At 51.0% G+C, this 18,784-nt stretch overlaps 2 protein-coding genes across 2 annotated transcripts in view; both read left to right on the top strand.

Moving 5' to 3' along the window:
- GALNT8 (polypeptide N-acetylgalactosaminyltransferase 8) overlaps nucleotides 1–18,784 on the top strand; it is a 101,732-nt gene that overhangs the window by 58,657 nt on the left and 24,291 nt on the right.
- Nucleotides 5,893–7,476, top strand: KCNA6 (potassium voltage-gated channel subfamily A member 6). Its single transcript, XM_059934422.1, has one exon. It carries the CDS (start codon nucleotides 5,893–5,895, stop codon nucleotides 7,474–7,476), a length of 1,584 nt encoding a protein of 527 aa, XP_059790405.1.

Raw genomic sequence — 18,784 nt, forward strand, 5'->3', positions numbered from 1 at the left:
TAATGATGCCACAGTAGGGGAAAGGGATGAAGAAGCAGCTGCAAACCTGTAATACTAACACGTGCTCTTGGATCCTCCTTGACTGGTAAAACATTCTTTCTTCTTTTTTTTTTTGGCTGCGTCCGGTCTTAGCTGCGGCATGTGGGATCTTTTGTTGCAGCTCGCGGGCTTCTCTCCAGTTGTGGCGTGCGGGTTTTCTCTCTCTAGTTGTGGTGCGTGGGCTCCAGGGCGGGTGGGCTCTGTAGTTTACAGCATGCGGGCTCTCTCCTTGAGGCGTACGAGCTCAGTAGTTGTGGCACGTGGGCTTAGTTGCCCCGCGGCATGTGGGATCTTAGTTCCCCAACCAGGGATCAAACCTGGGTCCCCTGCATTGGAAGGTGAATTCTTCACCACTGGACCACCAGGGAAGTCCCAAATGTTCTTTATAGATTTATTTTCTGGCGTGGTTAGTCATTTCCTAGGGCTGTTGATTTGCGAGACACAGATGTCTAATGCATTCTTTTCCCAATATACAGCTTCACTCAACTAAAATATGTTAGATTTTTCTCTAGTGGATCCTGGAGCATCATTATCTCCATCACACTTTGTAGTTGAGATCATCACCATCACCATCATCATCGTCATCATCATCATCATCACCATCAAAAACTTTGGCTAAGCAGCTAATTATAAATGATGCTTATCTACAAGATATGTGTTTACATTTGTCCTTCCCCTTGTCACTTTAGTCCCAGGGAAAGCCCAGAGGGAGGGAAATGGTCATGGGACACATTGTCTGACTCATCATTCCTGTCCCAAACCATCTGCAGTGGAAACCTAGAGAGGGGGGTGATTCTTCTTAGGGAGGGTATGTGTATACGTACTTGTGCACAGGTAGGAACTGAGGAAGCTGACCACTTACATTCTTTCCTTCCACACGTGTCTGTGAGACATAGGGCAGTGAGAAGGACCATTCGCAGAGATTCCTCAGAGAAACAAGGCTAAGTCTCCCCAAAGGAAAACTACAAGGATCTTATTCCTGGGGTAATGATAAGCACACACACGCAGACACAGAGCAAAGTAGAAAATGTAATAAAAGAATCCTGTAAAACAGAGTAGAATGATCATTTATATACCTGGGATAAGTACATTTTAAGGCAAAGATAAAAATGTAAATGGTTATCAAATTATCTGCCACATTTTATCTGCTCATCTTGGTACATACGTCCATTTTTAGGTGGTTCCTCCCTCCTGGCACCATTTTATTCCCACCATGTGCTCCTAATTTGATGTAGATATGTTTTCAGCTGGAAGGTCTGCATGGGTCTGGGAGGATGGGACCCCTGGGGTCTGGTCTCAGTTGTTGGTTTCCAGGATAATCCTTTCTCTTGGTTTCCTTTCCTTTCCACTGAAAATCCCTTGGTCTTCTTTGCTGGCTCCTCTTCCTCCTGAACTTGAATGGTAAATTGTAGACTGCTGTGAAGGACTTGGTCCATATTCTGTTTCTCTAGGAGACTTTAATGCCAGGGGTTTAAATACTTCTAAATATTTTAAATTCATAAATCATACATTTCTCTACCTGGATAAACAATCGCCTCCTTGATGTCTTCATTCACATGTGTAATTTGCCTCTCCAAATGAATATGTCTAAAAACGATATGGGTCTTGATTGATCCCAAGCTGTTTAGTCTCTCATCTTCCCTTTGTCAATAAATGGCACCACCAACCCACCTGGTTGCTCAAATCCCAAACCTGGCATCCATTGTTTACTTCTCATGTCCTATCCATCACCAGTTCCTGCTAATTCTATCTCCTAAACATCTCCCCACCCCACCTCCTCCCTCTGTATCTCTATACACCCTACCTTTTCTCTAGTCCAAGTCATCACCATCTTTTCCCCAAATCACTGCAATTTCCTGGTCTCCCGATTTTTTTCTTTTGTGGCTTTGTAATTCATTCCCCCACAGCCTCTATGTAAATCATGTCATGTCTCTTCTCCTCTTGAGAACCATCACTGGCTTCACATCCAACATCCTAAGATAACACCTGAACACCGCCCCCTGGAAGACCTACCCCTCGCTCCTTCTTCAGCCTCATCTTGTACATCTCTCCCTGCTGCCCATTCTCCTCCCAGCACATGGCTTTTGTTATCATCTTGAACACCCATGACCTGTCTAGCTCAGAGCTTTTGAACTTGTCTGCCCAGGATGCTCTTCCCTGCTTTTAGCAAGTCTGGCTCATTCTCATCTTTGACTTCTCAGTTGAAATATTACCTCTTCAGAGGGAAATTTCCCAACCACCCTCTTCAAAGCAGAATCCCCAGGTTCATTTCTGACTCAGCATCCCATTTATTTTCATCAGAGCATTTACTACAATATGTAAATATCTTCTTTATTGTTTACTGTTAACATTTTCTGTCTAGAATGTCATGTATTTATTGCACGAAAATGTAAGCTCATAAGACCAGATGGGTTGTCCAGATCACTTCCAAATCCCCAGCACCTGGCACATGGTGGGCACCCACTAGCTTCTCAATGAAAGCTTGTTAAACAAATGAATGGTTCCTACCATTAGTGAAAATGTCTGGATTTAGATACAATTAGAAAAGCCTATGGTTTCATGAAATTGGGGCTCAGTGAACTCTGGGGAAATGTTCACCGGTCACTGGAGGTGGCGTTGCAGTCTATGGATGGGGTTATTCCTCCTGTCTTCCTTCACATAGGAACTGGCACTTCCGAAGGTGTGATTTTACTCATCCTTAATATTTGCTTGAGAGGAAAGATCTAGAAAAAAGGGCTTTTCTAAGCTAAGAAACGCGTCTCTTTCACAAAAGAACTAAAAACAGAACTCTGATTCATGAACTTGCTAATGGGTTTTCCCTCCAGGGGAAACTCCTCGTGCACAGTGAAACCTCTCTTGGGGCAGAGCCTTGTGGGGTGCAGGTCAAAGTAACCATGCAGCGTCAGCTCTGCCTGTAGCTTGGCAGCCTTAACCCAAGTGGTATTTGAAGGGCTGTTCCCGCCACCACGTTAGACCGTGCCCCCTCCTGGCAGAATGCAGGTTCCTTCCCACATTTCTCCAAGGTTTGTTTGGAAGAGTTAATGACCTAGTTGATAACCTTGTGGATAAAAACGGCAATGATGAAAAGAAACATGCAAATGAACATTTCACTGTAAAAACTGACCACCAAAGACGACAAAAGGGATCATGAGTGAGTCAATTTACCACCCAGAAAAGAATTACAGATAACTGGACATGGGTAAAAAAGAGTATCTTCTATGTTATATAATACTTATGTTATATGATATAAGTATATCATATAATATATGATATATCATATAACACAGGTTATATGTAGGTTCCCTTTCTTTCCTTAAAATATTTCTTTTTTAAGAAATAGGTTCTTAAAAAACCTATAGGTTTTTTAGGTTCCCTTTCTTTCCTTAAAATATTGCTTTCTTTTTTTTTAATGGAGCAACTTCATAGTGCAAAGTTTAAATTGATTAATTACAGAGCCTGTGAATAGGAAGAATATTGACTGAGTGACTGGGTACACTTGCTCTCTCGCCATTCACTGAAACATGCAAGCTGAGAGGAGGGAGTGGAAATGAACAGGATAAGCAAAGAAAAGAAGCGGAAGAACGATTGCCCTGCAGGCCTGGTGAGGGACTGGACTGGAGAATGAAGCAGTGATGTGGCAGCCTGTCTCCTACCCACTCACCACTTGACCTCTGCCCTAAACATCCAGGACACTTAGTTCCCTACTCCCCATCGCCCCGCCCCCCCAACACCTCGCTGGGAGTGAATCACTGTGGTTTTAAAACCCTCCATGCAATACAAAGAACTCTCGCATGAATCTTGTGGTTTGAGAGTACCTTTACGTATCACTTCCATCAGTATCATCCATGAACTCTTACCAATGATCTAAGAACACAAGAAGCTACACACAAACACCTTCTGGTTGTCAACAACCTATTTTGTCCACAGCCACCCCAAACGGGGGAAAATGAAGCACAGAGAAGCAAACGTCAACCCTACCTGGCAGTGGCAGTGTGAAAAGATCAGACCAAAGCTCCCCCAGCAGACCCCAACCTGTCTGATCCAGTGATGGAAGACGATAGGGTCTCTGGTAGAAATGGATGGAAAACCATTCTTACCTCCTCCCTCCTGGAGAGTTAGGGGAAGAGTCTCTACAGCAAACTTGGGTCCCTACCCAAATACTGCCAGGTGGGTCTTCGCTGTAACATTACTGAGGAGCAGAGGCCGCCCTTCTCATAGGATTGTGAAGAGTGAGTGAAGCGGTGCAGGTGAAGCACCTAGAAGGTGGCCGGTACATATTAAGTGCTCAGGAAGTGCAGCTGTTAGTTTAATCAACATGACCTTTCCACTCCCCCCTTCCCCCTTTTCTCATTCACTCCGGATTCGTTCCCAGGGAGGCTGGGAGCTTATGAATTCCAGGATGTACTTCCCCTGAGCTATGCTACCTCTGAGATACCACCATCTTGTGGTTCTTTCTTCACTGGGGCTGCTGCCCAAACTCCCAGGACTCTCTTGGAAAACTTCTGTTGGAAAAGGCAACCAGCGACTTCCTACCCTTTTCCCTGCAATCACTTTGCAATCCTGGGAGAATGGCAGCCTCGCCCTCCCGGGTTTGCAAAGGGAGGTATGGGATTCTCTGGGGACTGACATTGGCGTTACAATTTAAATTGGAAGCTCTCAAGACATCAAAACATGCTTCCTCAATTTTTTTTTTTTTTTTTTAAGTAGAGATTGGAGAAGCTGGCAAATAGGTCTTCGTAAATGCAGAAGGACAAAATATAATTTGATTTTTTTCATTAAATTTCTGGGTGAGTGGAGGCCCAGAGCTCTGTGCCATGGGGCGGGGAGGGGGGCGGTGAGGGGTGTTTTCTTATTGATGAGATGCACTGCGCAGGTCAGCTCCCTAAACCGAAAAGAGAAGAGCGACTTGCCGGGGCGGGGGTGTGTGGCATTAGGGTACCTGCGCCTGTTTAGAGGGCCCTGGGTGTGGACGTGCGGGAGGGAGAGGCGTGCCAGGAGAGCGCGGGAAAGATTACTGGAGAGGTGAGGGTGCGTCCGCTCGCCGCGCCCTGGCTCGCGCGGCCCCTGGCCGGGCCAGGGGTGTGATGCGCGAGTGGGGTGGGAGGGGGCAGCAGGCGGGGCCTGCCACGTCACTTGGAGAGAGTGTGTTGGGAAGGAAGGGCAGAGCGGAGAGCCGAGCCGCTGCAGCTGCGGCGGCTGCAGCGAAGGCACAAGGGCTGGGGAGGTGGGTCCGCGCGCCCCGGCGCCGGGGCCGCCCCAGGGCCCTCTCGCAGGCCAGCGGCGCGGCTCGGAGGGAGGCGGTGGCGGCCGCGGCGGCGGGAACGGCGACCTTGGCCAGCGGAGCCCGCGGTGGCCGTAGGGCGGAGGCCGAGCCCCGCCAGGCGTCTTGGCCGAGCCGGAGGGAGGCGCATCTGGCGCTCGGGTCCCAGCGGCGGCCGGGGGTCTGGAGCTGCTGGAGGAGCGCCGCGGGAGCTGGGACGTGCTGACCGGTCTGGAGGGCGGACCCCCGCGTCCCGGAGCCCAGTCTGGGGAGGGGCGGGGGCGCGAAGCCGCGCTTCTTGCCTGGCGTCCAGCTGCACACGCGCCAGGCTGCGGTTCCAGGTACCACAAGCTCTATCTAGCATCGGGCGCGGATAACTAGGGGCGCGGAGCCGAACCCTCCGCGCCCAGGTCACCTCCCCAGACCTAGCCCGGCGAAGACCAGGGCTTCGGGGCTTAGGGACCCGACGGCGGTCGTACCGCGAGCCCCACCCCGAAAAGAAGGCGCCGCCGAGAGCTGGGAGGCGGCGCCGCGCCCGGGAGGTCGTGTCGTGGGCGCCGTCCTGGTGGCGGGGAGCGCACCGCGGAGGGGACATGCGATCGGAGAAGTCCCTTACGTTGGCGGCGCCGGGGGAGGTCCGTGGGCCGGAGGGGGAGCAACAGGATGCCGGAGACTTCCCGGAGGCCGGCGGCGGCGGCGGCTGCTGTAGTAGCGAGCGGCTGGTCATCAACATCTCCGGGCTGCGCTTCGAGACGCAGCTGCGCACCCTGTCGCTCTTCCCCGACACGCTCCTGGGGGACCCCGGCCGCCGCGTCCGCTTCTTCGACCCGCTGAGGAACGAGTACTTCTTCGACCGCAACCGGCCCAGCTTCGACGCCATCCTCTACTACTACCAGTCGGGGGGCCGGTTGCGGAGGCCGGTCAACGTGCCACTGGACATCTTCCTGGAGGAGATCCGCTTCTACCAGCTCGGGGACGAGGCCCTGGCTGCCTTCCGCGAGGACGAGGGCTGCCTGCCCGAGGGTGGCGTGGACGAGAAGCCACTGCCCTCCCAGCCCTTCCAGCGCCAGGTGTGGCTGCTCTTCGAGTATCCGGAGAGCTCGGGGCCCGCCCGGGGCATCGCCATCGTCTCGGTCCTGGTCATCCTCATCTCCATCGTCATCTTTTGCCTGGAGACGCTGCCGCAGTTCCGTGCAGATGGTCGAGGCGGAAGCGATGGTGGTGGTGTCTCCCCAGTGTCCCGGGGCAGTCAGGAGGAAGAGGAGGATGAAGACGATTCCTATACATTTCATCCTGGCATCACCCCCGGGGGAATGGTGGCAGGGGGCTCATCCCCACTAAGTACTCTTGGGGGCTCCTTCTTCACCGACCCCTTTTTTCTGGTGGAGACGCTGTGCATCGTCTGGTTCACCTTTGAGCTGCTGGTGCGCTTCTCCGCCTGCCCCAGCAAGCCGGCCTTCTTCCGCAACATCATGAACATCATCGACTTGGTGGCCATCTTCCCCTACTTCATCACCCTGGGCACCGAGCTGGTGCAGCAACAGGAGCAGCCGTCAGCCAGTGGAGGCGGTGGCCAGAACGGGCAGCAGGCCATGTCCCTGGCCATCCTCAGAGTGATCCGCCTGGTCCGGGTGTTCCGCATCTTCAAGCTGTCCCGCCACTCCAAGGGGCTGCAGATCCTGGGCAAGACCCTGCAGGCCTCCATGCGGGAGCTGGGTCTGCTCATCTTCTTCCTCTTCATCGGGGTCATCCTCTTCTCCAGCGCCGTCTACTTCGCAGAGGCTGACGATGATGATTCACTCTTTCCCAGCATCCCAGATGCCTTCTGGTGGGCGGTGGTTACCATGACCACGGTAGGTTACGGGGACATGTACCCCATGACGGTGGGGGGCAAGATCGTGGGCTCGCTGTGTGCCATCGCCGGGGTCCTCACCATCGCCCTGCCCGTGCCCGTCATCGTCTCCAACTTCAACTACTTCTACCACCGGGAGACGGACCACGAGGAGCACGGCCAGTATACCCACGTCACCTGTGGGCAGCCGGCCCCGGACCTGAAGGCAGCTGACAGTGGACTTGGCAAGCCTGAGTTCTCGGAGGCCACCCGGGAGCGGAGACCCAGCTACCTTCCCACTCCACATCGGGCATATGCCGAGAAAAGGATGCTCACTGAAGTTTGATGGATGCAGGCCGGGCCTGCACGGAAGACACTGAGCAAACCATCCCTTAGGGCTCCTTCTCGTTCTCCACCACGCGCACCCCACAGCTCCAGGTGACTTCCTGACTCCCTCCCCTACACCCAGTGGCTGGTGCCAGGACCACACACCTGGACTCTCAATCTTGTTACTTGACCCCTGCAGCATCCAAGGTGTTTCTCCATCTGAGTGACATTTTCGAAATTCTAACGGTGCCACTCATTCGTGCCCATTTTCTGTCACATGGATGAGATTTCCATCTGACCTTCCCTCAAGACTCATTTTTCATGTCTGGGACTTGTAATATCTCTAGGAAGAGCGACGTTGACAAGATGGAAACCAGGCATACTTGGGTCCTTTTTCCCCTTAGCATCTGTGGCTTTGGGGCACGCCCCTGTCTTAGCTTCTGGCCACATGGTAACCGGCAGAAACGGGGGGACAGAAACAGTACTCCTTCTGTTGTTTTCCTCCAGCGCCCTGTAACACTGGCTGGTCATCCTGAAGAGGACCCCTGGGAGAGCCTTCAGCTGCCCAGCCTGAAAATATGCTATTCATCTCTAATCTTGGATGCAATTCGAGAAACTACAATTACACTTGGCCATTTAGAGGATATGAGAGTCAGTTCTGGACCAAAGGGGCCAATGGATTCTTCCAGGTGTGATCCGGCACAGTAGACATCAGTCTTTGGTCTCCATTTAGTTCTCCCCACTCTGATCCCCTGACTCTCTCTAGCTTCCAGGAAGGTGCCTTCTCAGAGCCAAATACTCTTCCTGTGCAGAGGAACTGGCAAAGAGGAACCACAGAGCTGGGAGAAATGGCTGAATATAATCAAGCACCTGGCTTGACCGCTTATCAGAAGAGAGGTGACACGGAGACAGTGCCATCTCGGGGGGCAGAGGAGTCTTCTGCTGATTGCAAATTTCTCTCCCTCACTTCCCCCGACCCTCTCTAGCCCTCCACCCTTCTTCCTGGGAGTCTGACTTAGGATTGCTGTTGAAGGCTTTCTAAAGCAGACTCCAGCCTAAACCCACAGACGGGTAAAAGCACACATTGGATGCTAGCGTGGGCTTTTTTTTTTCTTTTCCATTTTGTGGGCAATGAGACAGGTGGTTTAGAGTAAGGAAGAAGCATTATTCCTTTGCTGACAGCCTCACTGTTAGAGGTTTTTGCTGAGTCAAACAAACATTCTCCTGCTCTGACCCTGGAGCTGCAGCCAACAACTCTCACTGGTAAGGTGCCACCTGGACCAAGTCATCTTCTTCCGTTGTGAACCCCTGTTTCTGTCCCCTCATCACATTGTCATTCATTTGTTGCCTTGATCAACTGTGATGCACTGTTGTGAGCTCTCCTGGGTACAGTTCAGAAACCGAAAGGACTGTTAACGAGTTTTTAATTTTATAAACTAGGCTTTAAGGCTCCTTGATAAGAATTTTTTAAAAAATCTTTTCTCAAAGAGCAAACTTATGAGGGACGGCCTCTTGAGGGTTTTCTTGAGAGACACTGTCCGGATGTTGCCACACTTTACAGGGTAACTTGGGTGCCACAGTCCCTCTTTGTGCCTCAGTTTCCCCACCCATTCAATGGGAACATTCATGTCTTCCCCCCACCCCCACCTCATGGGGAATGGCCCGTGAACTCATCTGGGAGGCTGGGGATGACGCTATGCAAATGTGTGAACTTCCGTAACGGTTTCTAGTTCATTACCACGTTCCCCCATCTCCCATAGGCAAGGCCTCCCCTGAGAGTTCCTGCCTTGGATCCAGAGCCCATGCACAGGCCATTCTGGGCCATTAGCTCTTTAAATCCCTCCCTAGCCTCTTGAACCGGGCCTTGGTCTTTCTTCTTACCCTTTGGCAAGGAGGATACTCTTTGGAGCGATCCAGTGGGATCCTTTTAGGGCCAGACACCATCATCTTGATTGGGAGCTTGGCTTCTCCAAACCTGAAATGCAGTAGGAGATGCTCATGATTCAGACACTTGCCCTGAGGTCATAAAGTGCCAGGTTTCCAAATCTCTTCTGGAATATTAACTCCTGGCAGTTCGGGGGAAAGAGAAGGCCCACCCAGAGGCAAAAGGAATGCTCCCGGCGAGGGTAAAGTTGGCACACGTAGGCATGTGTCTCTGTACGTACGTATGTGCTCATCTTCATCACCATTTCCTTTTCAAGTCAGAGCATGCCCGAAAGTAAAGGGTTTATGGAGAGCTGGGCTCTCCAGGGACTCTGGTTGCCGTAGCAACCTTCCAGACTGTTCTCTCTATCTTCTGATTTGGGCAGCCAGGGAGAACAGGAGACTACGTATTCCCAGCTTCTGAAAGGGGGACGCCTCTCGCATATGGCTTTAGGGGCTGCTAGGGCTAGGACAGGGGTGCGTGACCTTTGGAAAATGAAGGGGAAGCAGGTCCCCAAAGCTTCCCATCTGGACCTTTCTTCCTGGTTTCCCCACCCAGTCACTGAAGCTGCCTCATCCCACCCCTGAGTCTTCAGAAACTTGAATGCTAAGCAACTGCCGGTTAAACCAATGTCCATATTATTTTGTTTGAAATGGCCTTGGAGGGGACTAGCTTCTCCAGAGGCAGTCAAGCTGGGCCTGGCCAAGGGTCGTACTCGTTTTAATCCGTAATAGCACGTGTGGAGCACTCACGTCCTCGGAGAGAGGCTCCGCCCAGCCCCAAGAGAGACAGAGAAACGACGCTCCTTCTTCCCAAGGAACAGTCTAGCGCTTGGGAGGAATTTCACAGGTGGTTCATCTTAAGATGTGGAAGAAACACTGAGAGGCTGTGACCTGACCTAGTTCCTGTGAAGGATTCTGCCAAGTGAACCCCTCTGACTCTGAGCCTCTTGATGGGGATTTTGCTCCCTGAGCGCCAAGACAATCTGTGCCCGGTGTTGCTGTGACAGCTGGGGTGGCGATTTCGCAGCTGCCAGCAGAGGGGTTCAGGTCATCGTTACACCTGACTCGGGCCCACAGGAGCTCCCAGAGGTCTTCCTGGATCTGTGAAGCTCGGCTGAGACGTGGGAGATTTTCTCCTGCCAGATCAGCCCCAGGAGAGAAGGGGACAGCTGGCCTTCTTTGCACCCGAGGTAGGTTCTCCTGTTGGGGAATTTCGTTCTGGCTCAGTCCTTCAGGCCAAATGAGAACAGGGGTGGGGAGGGGCAGAGAGAGGGCGGGAGAGAGTGTGTTTGGGGGAGGATGATGGCTTTGGTTTCCTTTCCTCAGTGGCCACCTCGCTCTCTGTGTTTTTGTCTGCATCTACTTTACTCTGCTTCTCTGTTTCTGTTCCCACACTGCTACCTCCCTCCTTCATCCCCTTCATATATATATATATAATTAATGTATTTATTTTGGCTGCACCGGGTCTTTGTTGCGGCATGCGTGTGGGATCTAGTTCCCCGACCAGGGATTGAACCCAAGCCTCCTGCACTGGAAGCATAGAGTCTTACCCACTGGACCACCAGGGAAGCACCCCCCATCCCCGTCTAATCACCGCCTTTTCTCTGTATTTACCCCTTCCGTCTTCTATTCAGTGTCACTCTCTCTGCCTTTTGTTTTGTTCTCACATCTCTGATTTTCCCCCATCTGCTGTTTGAATCTCTTCTTCCTCCTCTGTGTACCTTTCTCTCTGTCTCTCTCTTACATTCTCAGGGGCTGGGAGCACCTTGGGGCATTTCAGCTGAGATTGCCCTTTGGACTGTAAGACGGCTGTGACCTAGGGTGTTTTCTCAGAAGGTTGTTCTCCAGCTGGAGGACCCCCTTTTTCCTGTCATCTTGGTACAGCATCCTTTCCTAGGGTACTCACCTCTGTGGGCAGAGTCCTGAGCTTCTGGAGCAAGGTGAGATTGCTGTGGGTTTAGGAGATGTCTCGGACAAAATTTCTTGAATCTGCAAGGATAAAATAGAGAAGGAGAGAGAGAGAGAGAGAGAAGGAACCTGAGAGCAATACATTTCAGAGAAATACTTTGAAATGGCCTTAAGAAGGGTCCCCCAACCTTAAGAAGCTTACAGAAAGGTTCAAGACAATGGCACAGTGGAAAAAGTGAGTGAAATAAACACAGAAGAGAGGGCTTAGGAGGAAGGCATAGAGTGGAATTAGACTAGAAAAAGTCTTAATTCAAGGGCGACCTTCTGACTGCCCTTAATTCACTCCAAGGGTCTCAGAGCTGTCTCTCTTGTCCACTGAAGGCAGAAGAAAAGCAAAGGACATAAATGTCAGTGGTGCAAGGTGCGGGGGACACTCCTTGGCATGATGGGTTAAGATTCACCAACCGGTCCGTAGGGAGGCTCGTGCATCTCCTTGCTGGAGGTCGTGTAGGCTGAGTCCCACCTGCATCAGGATACCAGGCGGCTTTTGGAGGGTAAGGGACATTTTCTAAAAGAGGATTGTGGTGACAGTTGTACAGCTCTATAAGGCAACCCAAAAACGTCACTGAATTGTTAAAAAAAAAAAGTGACATGAGACTAATAACCTCAGAGTTTCACCTCTTGTCTGGGAGATGATTTGGTTTTATAAATCTAGAGGTTAAGCCTCTCTAAAGATGGACCAGACTGCATATTCAGGATGGAGTGACAGTTTTTTTTCTCTGCCACACGGGGACACTTCAGAGCTTTCATGCAGTTGCTGCCAGCTCCTCCCTTCCAGTGCCAAGAACTGTTTGTTTTCTTTTGTCTTGAATTTTGACAATGGAACCTTTGTGGGACTGACATGCCCCTTTCTTTTTGCTCTGAAGACAGGCCAAGCCATTCCTGGTCCGTGCAGAGCCTGCTTAGCATGTACTGAACTAGGATAAGCACGTTGGATGTGACTCATTCATGACAGAGGATGAAGGCAATGAACTCGCCTCCCCCCCCCCCACCTGCCCCCGCCAAGGGGTTTCTACTCTGCTGGCAAAAGAGAAACAATCAAAACCTCACAGACAAACGCAGAAAACTCCACCTTATCTCTGTACCTGGCAACTCAGAATTCCTTAAGAAATTACACAGGAGTCAAGGTGTTTTTCTCCTGGCCTGGTCCCCACCGTCCAGCCGCTGATGGGGCCCCGCAGGCTGTGGTGCTTCCAGGAAACAGAAGAAGTAGGGGTGAGAGTCTTCCCTTAGCTCGTCCTCCTCCAAGGGTGCTCATGGGATGTCATTCCTCTCTCTCGCTCTCTCTTCTTTAAAAAAATATTTATTTATGTATTTGGCTGAGCCAGGTCTTCGTTGCGGCATGCACGTGGGATCTAGTTCTCTGACCAGGGATCGAACGCGGGGCCCTTGCGCTGGGAGCGCGGAGCCTTAGCCACTGGCCCACCAGGGACGCCCCTGTCTTTCCTCTCTTGCTCTTACTTGCCTTCCGCTCGCTAATCCCTTCCTTCACCACGACCCCCCGACCCCCGCCCTGGCTGCTTTTCCTCACATGACACGTTCCGGTCCTGCTGTTTATCATGCCTTCTCTCCGCTGGCCGAGGCCTCGCTTTTGGCAGTGTTTTGTCCCCCGGCATCTCTCCAGAAATGCCAGGAGAGATTTCCAGGGAACACCGTCCTCCCGGGACAATCTGGCTGGGACCGCCGGGCCGGCTCTGATTGGTTTTGACTGTGCGTTATTGCCCCGGGAAGCAAAGTTTGGTCTAATTCTAGCTTGTCAAGGTCGCTTAGGGAAGGAAAAGAAATCCATTCTTTAAACCAGAAGATTTCCTCTCTCCATCCCACTTGACTCCGGGCTGCCCCGGGGTGCGCGGCTCTCTTGGACCAGAGTCAGACTGGAGCCTAGGGCTTTTCGGGAAAGGGGACCTCTGGATGCAGACCACTGGGCATGAGGACAGATGGGCTCTTAGCTCTCGTGTTACCATGTCTCCCGATGAACCACTTTCCTGTTCTGGGCTCGAGGTCCTTGTGGGATTGGAGAGGGTCATTTCTTTCCCTTCCTCTTGCTCTGAACTCCTAGAGAAAGGCATTGATACCACCCCTTGGTCCCATATATTTTTAAAAATTTTTATTGGAGTCTAGTTTATTTACAATGTTGTGTTAGTTTCAGGTGTACAGGAAAGTGAATCAGTTATACATATACATAGATCCACTCTTTTTTAGATTCTTTTCCCATATAGGTCATCACAGAGTACTGAGTAGAGTTCCCTGTGCTATGCAGCAGGTCCTCATTAGTTATCCTGGTCACCATCCCCTTGGTTCCCTAAAGAAGGAGTGGAAACCTCTCAGCACTTGGGAAAGGTTATCCAAAACAAGTGACTGCTCGTTCCCAGAACAAGTGACTGCTCGTTCCCAGAACAAGAGAGAAAAAAGAGGCAGACACCCTAGTAAGTGCCATCAAGACTGGTCTCACCTAACCTATTGGGGGCCTAGCCCTGATGGGGTTTATGACAATTTTTTAAAAATGTATTTTATTGAAGTAGAGTTCCTTTACCATGTTGGGTTAATTTCTGCTGCACAGCAAAGTGAGTCAGTTATACATATCTAGATATTCTTTTTCATATTCTTTTCCATTATGGTTTATCTATGACAATTTTTTCTTCTTTTTGAGCACACCTCTGACCTCATCCTTGCTACTGTGGAGGGGCTTTTCCTTTAGTCTGTCCCGCGCCTGGCGGACATTCTTTGCCCGGCCCTAGAAACATCCTGGAGCCTTAAGCGGCCTCTGTCACAGGTGCAGGGAACGCAGACAGACCCCGGCTCTTTGGCGAGAGTGAAACCAACATCTCCAAGGAGCCTGCAGCCGCGCTGTCTGCGGCGCTGCTATTTTTGACACGCTTGCTCTCGCTCCCAGGACTTGACAACCGTGGTTTCCAGGAGACAGACAAACCCGCTCTTGGCAGCAGAGACATTGTGCTTTGGAAAAAAAAACACAGGAAGACAGTCCCGCGGCCAGGAGGGGCCGGGACCATGCCTTCTTTCTCCTCCCGGAGGCTGGCACCGGCCAGCGACGTTGTGGATCTGAGGCTGCGGTGCCACCTCCTCCGGGGAATCCATCCTCTCCCGTGGGAGTGGTCCTGACAGGAATGAGAATGGCGCCATTCATTTAAAGAAGCATCTCGAACACGTTCAGTCCTTTCAGACATCGTGTCATGTAACAGAGGTTGGGAGCCTGGACTCTGGAGCCAGATCGTCTGGGTTCAAATCCCGCCTCTGCCACTCACGTGCTGGGTGATGTAGACCAAGTTCTGAAACCTTCTGTGCCTCAGTTTCCTTCTCTGTAAAATGGGGGCATAATGGAGCCAGTCTCACAGGGCTGTTTTGAGGGTTAGATGAGTTAATATGGGTACAATGTTTATGTAATATGTGACACCATGTAACCCTATGTACACAGTGTGATAGGCAACCATCTGTGAGCACGACCCAGAGGTTGGTATCATGATCAATGCTGTTATCCTTCAACAACTAAATGCAGTGGGAAGGCTAGGCATTGTTTTCCTCTTTGGCAGATCAGACAGTTGAGGCTCAGAGGGCAGGTTCAAGGGCATCCGGCTTCCTTGTGGTCCATCGCCCTCAGGGGAAATGTAATGAACAGAACGCAGTAAGGGTCTGATTGGTACTAAACAAGAAGAGAGAATGAATTCGTGGTTCCTAAATGTGTACATAGGCTGTTTTTTGTTTGTTTGTTTGTTGTTTTTTTTTTGGCCGTGCCGTGCGACATGTGGGATCTTAGTTCCCTGACCAGGGATTGAACCTGGGCCCCCTGCACTGGAAACGCGAAGTCTTAACCACTGGACCACCAGGGAAGTCCCCAATAGGCTTTTATTTACATGCCAGTTTGTCTTTGTGATGGAAAACCAGCAAGCATCCTATGCTCTTTTCTTCCTGGGGCTCTGAAGGCACGGAGCTGCATCTACATCTTTGTAGAGGGCCTTGCCTCACTCCATCACTGCTCTCCTCCCCTCACGTTTTAGCATCCTCGGCGGGTCACTCTCCTACAGCCTTCCTCACACACTTCCTCCCATCCTCCTCCTTGGGACAAATGCAGGGTCTCACGGTTAATCCTCGGGACGGAACCCAGAAGCTGGACCTGGCTGAGTTTTCATCCATTGCTCTAGCGGCTTTCAAAATCCCGCTTCCCCCGGTACTCGCCCTCAGCATCCCTCTTTCATGTCCCACTGCGCCCTTTCCCCTTTGCCGGTGGGGTACCCGCTGACATTGCTCGGCTGTTTTCCAGCTGCCCTGTCTTCCTTTCAGGCAGAGGGTACAGGAGACCCCGGAGTCGGAAGACGCCGCTTCCCTGACTCCCGTGGGTCTCCCTTTGCTTCTGCTGTGGCTGAAGGGCCGCTGCTGCACTGGGGGTCCTGACTCGGGCCAGAACGCCATACGCACCCTCAGCTCATTCCCACAGCCACCGCAGTGTCCCGTGGGACACTGCCTTCCCCATCCTGAATTCAGAGCTGCCTTGCTTTTGGAGTCAGAGAACTTGGGTCTGAATCACTGTCTGTTAGCTGCACCTCGTTTAAACCTCTCCAGTCTTCTGCTTCGCCATCTGCAAAGTAAGGAAGCAGATTCCACTTGCCCCACTTGGTTGTCACGAGGCTGCAAGGGAAAGGGTTTAGCAGGCCAGACGCTCTCAGCAGAGCCCCGTTCTCCCCTCTGCCAGGCAGCAGAGGGGGCCTCAGTGACACTGACCAGCAACCTGGGGTGACCAGCCACCTGCAACTCAAAGAAAGGGGGTCCCAGTTGACTGCAGTTTTATTCTCTGAAACCAACATTGAAATGAAATATGACATAAAAATAGACTCAGGATAGCAAGATTTTTAACTAGAAGGCTCTTTTCCTAAAGGATTCACAGCACAATCTCTTTAAATAAATTGCACTTAAGACATCACTTAATATAGAGAAAGTAATCTGAATATGTCTTGTAAGAATATGGTGGATATACCGGTAATCTTTTTTGTTGGTTTCCAACCAAATACGATGCAGAGTCTCACTCAACCCCGTCCCATGAGCACCGGCATATTGGGTAGGGCAGTATCCAGGGTCACAGATGGACAGATGAGAGAGCTGGGAGGGGTCATAAATGCCCCCCTTCATGAAGGAGGGGTCTGATGCGGACAAGAGGAGTGACTGACCTATGGTCACACAGGCAATCGGGGCAGAGCTGAGCCCAGAACTCAATGTTTTCTGACTGCAATGCAAGTATATTTTTCTATGGAAAATGGAAACCTAAGGCTTATTTAAACATTAAAAAAAAAAACTGTATTCATTTCCCACCCAACCAAACTCCTCAGCAGGGCTGTCCAGGAGGACATGGAATGAGTGCGTTTGAATTTCATCTCTCTCCCCTGACTTTCCAGGGGGCAGAGGCAGCAGGCCAAGCTAAGAAATCCTTAATCAGACAACCAGCTCCTGGATTTTGAAGGAAGGACCTTCAAGTGTTACCCTAGTGCGGACCAAAGGTACTTTTGCACAGGGAAAAAGAGGTTTGTGTACAGTCTCTGGCATCTAATCTCACTGAGGCAGAGGTTCCTTAACCTTTTAGGGCTTCACTTTTTCTGTTAAATTTAGTGACAGAGCTGTAGGAAACCGTCTTAGATTAGAAACCAGGAAAGCTGGAGGTTATTTGAGACTTCTGTATTTTATAGAGGAAGGAAGGAATACAGAAGGTTGGCCTCTTACCCAGCAGTGCCGACTTCTGATGCCCTGGGAAACAGAAATCCTCTTCTAGGCTCTTCTCTGCCTTTTGTTGCCCTGGGAGAGAAAGAGAAGTTAACCGTTGGGTTACAGATCACTTATAAATCACAGGACTAGGGGCAGGAAGAACCAAGTTTCCAGAGGCCAGGGTAGCTGAGCCATAAATCAGACGGATGCTCGCCGGCTGCTTTAAGGCAATTTGGCATCGCTGGGAAGAGACAAAAGTCTGGTGTGCTGGGGAAAAAAGCTTGTGGCCCGTGCAGGACTGCTCTCTGCTTTAGAGGACAGGTCATGCTAAATGTGTGTGCGGCATTCCAGACAGCTATCGCAAAGCGCCTAACCTGAGACTCTGCAGGTTACTCCTGACCAGATGTCCTAAGTCGGTAATGTGTGGGCCAAATATGATGAGACACTAAGAAATATTGGACATGACAATTACATTTCCATAAAGGTGGGAAGAATAAAAAAATGAAACAAAATACAGGGAAAGTTGGAAGATTTCACATGCAGACCTGGATATTTGTTTTCTTCTGAAAAACAACAGGTCTGGTCTCCTTGGTCCTGTGTTTCAGTTTTTCAACCTCAGTCCCTTTGGAAGGGCCGGGTGCTCTTGCCAGGTGCCTACGGAGGCTGGGGCCCCTGTCGCTTGCACTGTGCCCACAGCCTTGGGTTCCTTGTAGGAGGAAGACATCTCCCTATGTGTGCATTTCCACCGCAGGTTGGAACATCAGAGACGGAACGGGTGCCCTGTGCAGGGACAGGTGCCAGCCGGCCTCCTTCATCTGGTGACCGGTGGACTCTGGCGTGTGTGGCCGCTCTCGGAAGCCCTCCTGTGGGATCGCGTTGCACTGAGTCACAGCGGACTGTTAGGTGGGGGCGGGAGGAGGGTGGTTGTCAGACACAGACAGTGGGGATGGAGGCGAGGGCTGGCAGCGAGAGAGGAGACAGTCACAGCTCCAGAGGAGAGACAGTCATGTGGCTGCAGGAGGGCAGGGGGCCTCGGAGCGATCAAGAATACACTAAGGCAACGTATAAATACAACACGGCCTCTGTCCCCTGGGGCTCTCTGCCATCACCCTTGTGTAGGCGCTCAGCACCCGATGTTAGAATTATTGCAATAAAACCATTCAATCTGGAAGAAAAAAAAGTTATGTGCTCTGTCCAATTACGTAAGTAGGGAGATGTGTGAAACAATTAAGGATTTCCGTCTAAAATGAGAAAAATGAGAAAAAGGCAAACTGCAGTGTTTAGATATTTCCGATTTGAAAATGACTTCCTGACGTCAGATAACGAGGCGTCCCCCATGCCTGCTGGCTGGGACTGGAGAGAATTGAGAGCAGGCATTCCTAAAGTGGGACCACGTGGCTTTCCTGGGTCATCATAGGCCCCGCAGCACGGGCTCTGCATCTGTCAGCTGTCTGCGACATCACGACCCCACGGTCAGCCCCAGATCCCTTCTTGCCCCTCTTCTGAGATTCTTCCCAGCGAGTTTCAGCTCCCAGGGGAACGCTCATGTCTGTGAGATTTACTAGCTTAAAGTTAAATAATTGTAGAGTTGGAATCATGTCCAACATTATCGCTTTGGGAGACAGATAAGAAAGTCTCTCCTCTTTTCATTGCTTTATGTGTATAATTTCATTACAGTATTTCAGGGCTAGAATTCAAGTGGAGAGTCTCAAAAGCATTCTGAGTTA

Source organism: Balaenoptera ricei, chromosome 10 (genome assembly GCF_028023285.1).
Source record: "Balaenoptera ricei isolate mBalRic1 chromosome 10, mBalRic1.hap2, whole genome shotgun sequence".
NCBI classification, from domain to species: Eukaryota; Metazoa; Chordata; class Mammalia; order Artiodactyla; family Balaenopteridae; genus Balaenoptera; species Balaenoptera ricei.